This window comes from Dendropsophus ebraccatus, chromosome 1 (assembly GCF_027789765.1).
Source record: "Dendropsophus ebraccatus isolate aDenEbr1 chromosome 1, aDenEbr1.pat, whole genome shotgun sequence".
In the NCBI taxonomy this organism is placed as follows: domain Eukaryota; kingdom Metazoa; phylum Chordata; class Amphibia; order Anura; family Hylidae; genus Dendropsophus; species Dendropsophus ebraccatus.
The window spans coordinates 205,001,383-205,011,652 of NC_091454.1; the positions used below are offsets into that span (position 1 = coordinate 205,001,383).

At 44.3% G+C, this 10,270-nt stretch overlaps 1 protein-coding gene across 1 annotated transcript; it reads left to right on the forward strand.

Annotated features, from left to right (window-relative positions):
* Positions 1–1,325: 1,325 nt before the first annotated feature.
* PGLYRP2 (peptidoglycan recognition protein 2) lies at positions 1,326–10,249 on the forward strand. Its single transcript, XM_069967790.1, has 6 exons — positions 1,326–1,476; positions 3,373–3,450; positions 3,945–4,772; positions 5,674–5,884; positions 8,825–9,122; positions 10,169–10,249. The coding sequence occupies exons 2-6, from the start codon at positions 3,384–3,386 to the stop codon at positions 10,181–10,183; spliced, it is 1,419 nt and encodes a 472-aa protein (XP_069823891.1). The 5' UTR covers positions 1,326–1,476; positions 3,373–3,383; the 3' UTR covers positions 10,184–10,249.
* Positions 10,250–10,270: the final 21 nt, after the last annotated feature.

Below are 10,270 nucleotides of genomic sequence, written 5' to 3' on the forward strand. Positions count from 1 at the left end.
AACCTCTGTGATTGTGTATCGTGTGCAAATAAGGAAGATATGGCCGCCTGATTGCTTTTGTGCATAGTTGGAATGAGCTCTGATTGATCACAATCTGATCAAAGATAGGGAAAGAGTCTGTGGGCAGGAAGGTGATAGGGGCTGGGCGTGATGGAAAATCACTGTCCCACTCCTTTGTTCTGGGAGAGATAAGCCACAGTCAGAGCTGTCTGGCAGTGGCCTAAAGGGGAACTCTGACAGTTTTTTTTTTCTTTCACATGTTAGATGTTTTTACAGATTTGTAATTCACTTCTTTTAAAAAAAATCTCAAGTCTTCCAGTACTTATCAGCTGTTGTATGTCCTGCAGGAAGTAGTGTATTCTTTCCAGTATGACACAGTGCTCTCTGCTGCCATTTTTGCCCATGTCAGGAACTGTCCAGATCAGCAGCAAATCCCCATAGAAAACCTCTCCTGCTCTGGACAATTCCTGACATGGACAGAGGTGGCAGCAGAGAGCACTGTGTCAGATTGGAAAAATTACACCAATTCCTGCAGGATATACAGCAGCTGATAAGTACTGGAAGACTGGAGATTTTTAAAAAGAAGTAAAAGAATTACTAATATGCCCAGAGCAGTAGCAAATCCCCATAGAAAACCTCTCCTGCTCTGGACGGTTCCTGACATGGCCAGAGGTGGCAGCAGAGAGCACTGTGTCAGATTGGAATAATTACACCACATCCTGCAGGACATACAGCAGTTTATAAGTACTGGAAGACGTGAGTTTTTTTTGTTAAATAGAAGCAAATTACAAATCTATATAGTTTTCTGAAACCAGTTGATCTGAAAAAAAAAAGGATTTTCATCAGAGTACCCCTTTAATGAACACTATGCAATACTTTATTTTCCCTGCAGAGGCGCTGTAGGGAAATTAAACTTTTTTAGCCACATTCCCTTACAGATTGCAACTGATCACTGGGGAGGGGGGTGGGGCTGATAACAAAAAGGGACTGTCCATAATAAATAAAAAAAATTAACCATATAATATGCAATTAATAGTAATTAAATGTAATTAACAAAACAAACACCTGATTAGCATTGCACATGAGATAATCTAAAGGAAGAGCTGTCCTTCAGAACTGGAGCCTGTGGATCTCTAGGTCTTCATTAAGGTTTCCTGGTCACATTCGGGTGAGATTTCCCTCTGTCCCTGAAGGGGTTAAACACATTTAAGTTACCTGTCCCTCCCAACAGGGAAGTCATTAGCCGACATTGTACTTGAGAACAAATTACCTGCTCCTCCTGCTACAAGAAGAAGCTAAGCCAGGCAAGTTGTTGATTCTGTTCCCTCTCATATTACCACTTCAGGTGTTTACGATATTTGCTTTGGACTATGTGACAAAAAGCCCTGGGAACATATTGGATCGGTATCCGGAGACTGGGACGTGGTCTGTGCCTTTAAAGACTTTCCCTTAAAGTACTGCCCAATGAGTGGCCAGGTCAGTGCCAGCACCGGATCCACACTCTCATCCTCTGCCGTCACCATGTCATCATCTGGCTATACAGTGTCGGACTGGGGTATCTGGGGCCCACCAGAGGAAATGATCCTGGGGGCCCACCAATGAAGAACCAGTGAGAAACGACACGTCAGTCAGTGTTAGTGCAGGTTCTGGGGGCCCACCGGAGGATTGTCCGGTCCTCTGGTAGGTCAGTCCGACACTATGGCTACAGGGTGTTCGGCTGGTGAGAAGATTCTCCCACCTTAATTGGGAAAAAAAATTCTATTTTCAGATTTTCTTCTATTTCTTATTATTTATTCACTAGTACCTCATTCAGGATCCTCGGCAGTGCTGCTTTTTCTCTCTCGGCATAACAAGCTATAACGTATAAGAAATGTGTACTACTTCATGTCTCCTGTTGGAGCGCTGCAGGGACATTAAACAGGGATAACAGCAAACATAAATAGGGATATTGCCTGAGCTGCCGCTCTGCACACAGCAATAAAGGATGTAAATCCCATCGCAACCTGGTCCCTGAATATTTACTTCCATAGGAGAATGTTGTGGGCATGCTCTGTGACTTGTGCAGAGGTGATAATGTAGAAAAGAGAGCTGTGGACCATATGAACCCAGGGCCTGAAACTGACTTATTAACCTCTAATGGAGAATGTTGTGGGCATGCACTGTGACTTGTGCAGAGGTGATGATGCAGGAAAGGGAGCAGTGGACCATACAAACCTGAGATTTATCAAACATAGTGTAAAGTGAAACTGGCTTAGTTGCCCCTAGCAACCAATCAGATTCCACCTTTCATTCCTCACAGACTCTTTGGAAAATGAAAGATGGAATCTGATTGGTTGCTAGGGGCAACTGAGCCAGTTTCACTTTACACCATGTTTGATAAATCTCCGATCAGTGTAAAAAATGTAAAAATTTAAATTGATATAAGAAAAATAAAATAAATGAGTAACATAAAACTCAAACAATTGGTCTTTCTTCTGGAGTGCAGATGTCCTTATACAGGGATTATATAGGATTAAAAAAAACATTGCTCCTTTGTTCCAAACAATAGCGCTGCACCCGTCTACTGGGGGGGGGGGGGGGGGTAGTAGCCGTGTCTTTGTAATCGTGGATTAAAAGGAATGACATCATCTAATGTTACCTAAAGGTTTTCTAAAAGGTTTAATACTAAACTTTGACTGGATAAGCTAAATAATTTCAGGCAGAGACCTGCGAAAGTTTTGATATCTGTGATTAGTCCCTAAAAGGGGTTGTACCAGAATTAAAGGAGAAGTTCGTCGATTTGAAAAATTTCACTGCCGGCAGGGGGGAATATAATAAGCAACCACTACTTACCTCTCCCCGTGCTCCTGAAGCATCACAGGCCCGAGACCCCTGCCAGCAGGCATTTCCCCCAAGTTCCAATGCTGTCGCGACCAACCCAATTGATGGACTGCCCGCTCAGCCAATCAGTGACTGCACTAGTGTCCTGCACCAGACACTGACTGGCTGAGCGGGCAGTCCATCAACCGGGTCGTGACCTGGGCTATGAAGAAGATCCAGGAGTCTGGCGGGCTGTCCTGCTGTATGTCCTGTAGGAAATGTTTTCCTTCCAGTCTGACACAGTGCTCTCTGCTGCCACCTCTGTCCATGTCAGGAACTGTCCAGAGCAGAAGCATATTCTCATAGAAAACCTCTCCTGATCTGGACAGTTCCTGACATGGACAGAGGTAGCAGCAGAGACTGGAAAGAAAACATTTCCTACAGGACATACAGCAGTTGATAAGTACTGGAAGACCCCTAGCGGCTATTGAAAAATCACATTTTTTGCAAAGATCTTTTAGAAAAGGGAATGCAGACTTACAGATGTAAATTTATATTTACTTTATCCTACAGGTGATGTTAAGATGGCATCTTGGTGTCTCGTCTTCTTCTTCCTTCCTGCATTGTGTTTATCATCAGATCCTCCAAATGGTAATTGACAAGAACCAATTGTATGTCACCTACAGTTTGACCTTAAAGGGGTAGTTCAGCAACAACAACAAAAAAAAATCTTTCAGATCAACTGGTGCCAGAAAGTGCCAGAGATTTGTAATTTACTTCTATTAAAAAAAAAATCTCCAGTCTTCCAGTACTTATCAGCTGCTGTATGTCCTGCAGGTAGTGGTGTAGTCTTTCCAGTCTGTAGAGCACTAGAAATTTTCTATTGGGATTTGCTACTGCTCTGGACAGTTCCTGTCACGAACAGAGGTGGCAGCAGAGAGCACTGTGAAAGAATACACCACTTCCTGCAGGACATACAGCAGCTGATAAGTATTGGAAGACTTGAGATTTATTTATTTTTTTTAAATAGAAGTAAATTATAAAATGTCTTGTTCTTTTTTTTTTTTGCTGAACTACAACTTTAACAGTTTCCTCATCTTTATGGCTGATATACGATGATCTCATTCTCAGCTTTCTTTCCTCAGGTCATGTCATGAGTATGGACACATTTCTTGGTCTTATAAAGGAGTTGGAGTCCACCCTGCCAGATTCTTCAGCCCAGGATCTTGCTCGGCTCCTGCTTTCCGCCATCGCTCCACCATCCAGCTCCCCCGAGGGTCTCAGCGCTGAACAGGCATCTCTTACCAAGGCTTTGCTGACTCACAAAGTGGTGGCCGTAAAAGATGAGGGCTGGAAGGAGGAAGGGGTTGTCCTAGCCCCTGATGGAAGCACGGTGGCCCTCAGCCCACTCCTCGGGGCTATGCTCTGGGGGTGGAACGTTGATTGTAAATGGGAGAATCTACAGGTCGCGAGCCACAATGAAGAAGACGGCTGTCCACCAAGTCTGAGGCCAAGCAGTGATGGTAGACATCATACATCTCTCACAATGTCTTTAGCTTCGGCTTTTGCTGATCCTGACGTGTCCCCCGATGCACCACTAGATTTTCCCAATGGATGCTGGGATTCCGTCTCCTCACCCAAAACCTTCCAGCTACAAGGAGCCCCTTTCAGAAATGAGCTAACACTGGCTTACATCAATGGCGGCTTGGATGGCGCTCTGCTGAGAGAGATCCTGAACAATGAGACCCAGTCCATGAGTTCCTTACTGCAGTCATACTACTGGGGACGACCAACAAAAAGCGCATTCCGGAGACAGGACTTCCAGGGTCTGCTAAAGGAGGGGCAGATAGCAGAGAAGATCCTTAAAGGGATTCATTGCTATCAGAGATGTCATAACTTACGTCCCGTCACAGAAGAACAGGCGATCTCCTTGGCTTCTGTGGTAGCCAAAAAGTTTGAGCAACAGTTTCTAGGTATAAGGCAAACCATTTAGGGCTGGCCTTAGGGTAGATGGTGCCCTGTGCGGAATTTACATTATTGTATTATTGTCCCCTGTGTGCTGCCCCAATGTTTTATAGGCCCGCCATGGTGGAGTAAAAAAAAAAAAAATACTCACCTATCATCCACTCCCTGCAGTTCTACTCTCTTCTCTAGGTGAGTCCCAATCTTCCAGCTTCCAGAGCAGACAGCCTGATAAACAGATTCTCCCTGCACCAGAAGTGCCCAGATCTGGACATTTCTTCTAGCAGGGTGGACATGTGTGAGTACGCACCCACGGCTGAAGGTCACTGTGGCCTGGAGATCTGAAACTCTACTCAGCCTGCCCCTGGGTACAAAGTGGCCTCTTGTGACTGCAGACATAAAACTATCTGCGGTCACAAGAGGGATTGACAGTGTTAGAAGCTAATGGCTTCTCGTGCTGTCAATCATAGCAAACAATTTAACTATAAGCATGTCATTGGACTTGCTTATAGTTAAAGGGAACCTGTCACTGGGGACGCGGGCACAGAGCCCGCCCGACCCCCTGGTGCAGCCCCCAGATACTTACCCTTTCCGACGAGTCCCGTTCCTATATAATATAATGTATTAAATGTATAAAAAATGTATTTGTTATATGTTATTACATAAGAACAGTTAGAGAAATTCCTAATGAATACTAATTATGGCAAATGCACATATAGTGCTTTTTCCCTGAATTTAGTAGTTTAGGCAGGCTTCAATTTCTCTCTCTCCAAAAAAAAAAAAGTGACGTCACAACCCAGTCTATATCTGAAGTGTCCAGCAGGGGGCGCAGTACATGTAGAAATTACATGTAAAAAAAAATAAGTTAAAGATAAGTTGTCCTTTAACTATTATTCATTATGTTTTTTACAGACTGTCCTGCGGTGATACCTCGCTGCCTGTGGGAGGCGAAGCCTTATAAAGGCACCCCGACTTTACTAAAGCCCCCTCTGCTTCATGTCTACATCCATCACACCTATGAGCCCTCTAAGCCGTGCGTCTCCTTCCAGGACTGTGCAGCAGACATGCGCAGCATGCAGAGATTCCATCAGGTGGATCGCGGCTGGGATGACATCGGCTATAGGTAAGGTGCAAGACGCTCACAATCACCGAGTCACTAAGTCCGTCATAGTCAGCATAGATTTGCTGTAGACACTTGGGGGGAGATTTATCAAACATGGTGTAAAGTGAAACTGGCTCAGTTGCCCCTAGCAACCAATCAGATTCCACCTTTCATTTTCCAAAGAGTCTGTGAGGAATGAAAGGTGAAATCTGATTGGTTGCTAGGGGCGACTGAGCCAGTTTTACTTTACACCATGTTTGAGAAATCTCCCCCTTGCTGTTTATGTCTTGAGCACTAGATGGCGCACACAGTTCTGTTTTGTTTGTCTGTTGTGTAATACTATCTGCTTTATTAGGTAATTATAGTGGTGTTGGAATATTAGGTAATTGTGGTGACATGAGGTGTTGTAATGGGACCGTCTGCAAGATCTGCAACACAAAACAGTTAACTTACCAATAGGTTTTTTAATTTGTTTGTTTGTTTACCTCTTCAAAGTTTATTGGTTTTTAAAATAAGTAAGTTGCAATCAACAAAATAAAAATTTGCAATTATAACAAAGCATAAAAGGTTGTACACAATCGCATACATGTATGCAGAACGGCTCTCAACATTGAGGAGTTCATTTTTATTTTTTTCACCTTTTTTTCACCTAGTCCACCTGTGCTTCAGTAATTTTGTAGACCAGGAATGGGAAACCATCGGCCCTCCAGCTGTTGCAAAACTACAATTCCCATCATGCCTGGACAGCCAAAGCTTTAGCTCCCTAGGCATGATGGGAATTGTGGTTTTGCAACAGCTGTGGTGCCGAAGGTTCCCCCTCCCTGCTGTAAACAGTGAGCCTTTGCAGTCAGGATCCTTTCTTTTTTTATGGAAATCTGGCCTTTACCTTATTCATGTTGTTTTTTTGATTTCAGGTTACATTCTGTATGTTAACCCTTTATCATATATGCAACGCTCTGGAATCAAGGGCACATTAAAGGGGCACTCCGGCAAAAAAATATTTCAAATCAACTGGTGTCAGAAAGCTATATAAATTTGTAATTTACTTCTAGTCAAAAATCTCAAGTCTTCCAGTACTTATCAAGTGCAGTATGTCCTGCAAGAAGTGGTGTATTATTTCCAGTCTGACACAGTGCTCTCTGCTGCCACCTCTGTTCATGTGAGGAACTGTCTAGAGCAGGAGAGGTTTTCTATTAGGGTCTATTAGGCCCTAGGTAATAGGCAAATACAGATTGCAGACAAGGGGAACATTGTTAGGCCCCGATCTGCCATGTCAACTCATCTGTACCTCAGGGTGCTTATGGGGTAAAGGAAGGAGCCCCATTCCTGGACTAAACTATTTTACTACTCTACTGGACTAAACTAGTCCAGTAGTATATTCTTTCCTGTCTGACACAGTGCTCTCTGCTGCCACCTCTGTTCATATCAGGAACAGCCCAGAGTCAGCAAATCCCCATAGACAACCTCTCCTGCTCTTAAACTGAAATGAATAGACCACTTTCTGCAGAACATACAGCAGCTGATAAGTACTGGAAGATTTGATATTTTCTAATAGAAGTAAATTACAAATCTCTGGCACCAACTTGAATTAAAAGAAAAACATTTTTGCTGGAGTACCCCTATAATGATAGTAAAATTTTATATTTTCGTAGCTTCCCTGCGTTAAAACCTGCGTTGTACTACAGAGCTAAATTCATAATTCTGTCGGCTCAATAGATAAAATCTCCTAGACTCTAGTTGTGGAATATATCTGTATGTGAACTTAAAAAATTGGGTGTCCAAAAAGCCACAAGAGATGACTGATAGTACTGCCAGGAAGTTTATTTTTGTGTCATGCTGTCATGGCTGGTTATAATCTTACCGTACCTGATGTTACACTGCTGATAGTATAGATGATAAGAAGCTATTATATACATGTAGTATCCACTCTCTGTGGCTTTTTATTAGTCACACCATGTACCTCTATAATTTTATTTAAAAAAAAGGAGCCATTCATTTAAAGGAGTACTCCTTTTCAGCATTTTCGTGTAGAATTGAATGGGAGAGAAAAGGTTACTGATGCACTTGCGCACCAGCAGCCTTTTCATTGCTTGGAGTGCATCAAATGGCTTCCAGCTTGCTCAGAATAGAATGAATGCGCAGTTCCATCATTTCCCTAGGGAATTGATCAAATGCCTGACCCCTTTCAGGGAAATGACCGAATAAATGATCGAGAAATCGCCCGTCTCTATGTTTGGCGGCGGAGGCAGACGGGGATCAGAGCGGCACACCTCTCCAGAAGGCATATGGCGGCGGGGGCAGACGGGAACTCCCGGCAGGCATATGGCGGCGGAGGCGGACGGGGGAGCAGAGCGGCACACCTCCCTGGCAGGCATATGGCGGGGGGCAGACGGGGGAGCATAGCAGCACACATCCCCGGCAAGCATATGGCAGCGGGGCGGACGGGGAGCAGAGCGGCACACCTCCCGGCAGGCATACAGTGCTGGGGCAGACAGGGAGCAGAGCGGACAGGCCGGAGGAGCAGGAGGCGTGTCGCGGGGTGGACGAGACGGGAGGCGGTCGGGGAGCGGAGCGGCACACCTCCCGGCAGGCGTACGATGGCGGGGGCAGTCGGGGAGCGGAGCGGACAGGCCGGGGGAGCAGGAGGCTCGTAGCAGGGGAAACTAGCGGAATGGGGAGCAGAGAGGCGGCGGAGGCGGATGGGGAGCAGAGCGGGCAGGCTGGGGGGAGCAAAGAGGCGATACGGTAAGCGAATTCTATGTCCCTGGGGGAAATGATAGAGTTCATTGCATCATTTCCCTGAAAGGGGTCAGTGATTTGATCAAATCCCTAGGGAAATGATGGAACGGCGCAGTCATTTCATCATTTCCTGGGATTTCATCATTTCACTGTAATATATAGACTACTTTGGTAAATTGCATTGTCATACAGTTGTTCTCTTTATCCCTATTCATCCCGTAGCTTTGTGGCAGGTTCTGATGGATATCTATATGAAGGCCGTGGCTGGCACTGGGTTGGGGCTCACACCAAGGGCCACAACTCTGTGGGTTATGGCATTAGCTTCATTGGAGACTTCACATCATCAGTCCCAGATAGTCGCATATTGCAACTGGTCAGAGATCGCTTACTGAAATGCGCAGTGAGATCCGGCTACATCTTACCCAACTATACCATCCAGGGTCATCGTCAGGTTGTGAGCACCACGTGTCCCGGAGATGCCTTGTTCCAAGAAATTACCAGCTGGGAGCATTTTACCAAGGTAATAGAGAAGAGCTACCATTATGTCTTCTATTAGCTCTATATTTCTATAGCTTTTAATTTGGTCCCCAAGATATTCGACCTAATAGCGATGGTCATGCTGTAGCAGTCACCAAACTTGACTTGTTTCTGTGACGTGTTGTGGGTGTGTTAATTCAGACTGTTATCCCATGGCTTCTTCTGTATATATAACATCGACAACATAGACATGATGACTTACACATATGTGCCCGATTATGGTTTTCCTTAAAGGGGTACTCTGGAGGAGAAAAAAAACAGTTTTTAAATCAAAAAGTTAGACAGATTACTTCTAAAAAGAAAAAAAAAAAAACTCAACTCATCCTGTACTTATTAGCTGCTGTATGCTGTAAAGGGAGTAATGTATTCTTTCCAGTCTGGCACAGTGCTCTCTGCTGTCACCTCAGGAACTATTCAGAGCAGTAGCAAATCCAAATAGAAAACCTCTCCTGACCTGGACAGTTCCTGACATTGACAGAGGTGGCAGCAAAGAGCACCCTGTCAGACAGGAACAAATACGCCACTATTAGCAGGGCATACAGCAGCTGATAAGTACTGATAGACTTTTTTTAGTTTACAAATTTGTACAACTTTGTAAAACCAGTTGGTTTAAAAGCAATTTTTGTCTATGGAGTACCCCTATAATGTGTCTTCAATACATGCTGGCTGAATGATCTGCGTGAATACAGCAAGGCTACAGCAGATGTATATGTGCCCCCGGTTGTAGGTGTTCATTTGGGGTGACAGATTTGATTTATAAGGACTCCGTCACAATTAGCAGATTGCAAGGTCCCCCTGGTGTGATCTGTAGCAATCCGCTGATAACTGTGGGGGTCTGGTCTCCCTGCAGCGCCACCACAGGGGAAATAAAGCATTACAGTGTCCATTCACCTAATTTCTATGTAATGCAGGACAATCCAGAGGGAGAGACACTCTTTGTATCTCTTCTCCAGACTCAGTAATGGAGGACTTCTATCTTGATTTTTTTTGACCACCATTTAAAGATTTTTTATTATATCGTCCTTCTAGGAATCCATAGGCTGATTGTCGCAGATGAAGATTTTACATCTCCACTTTTATTCTTAATAAAGCCTGATCATTTCAGTTTAATTTCTGTGAATTATTATACAT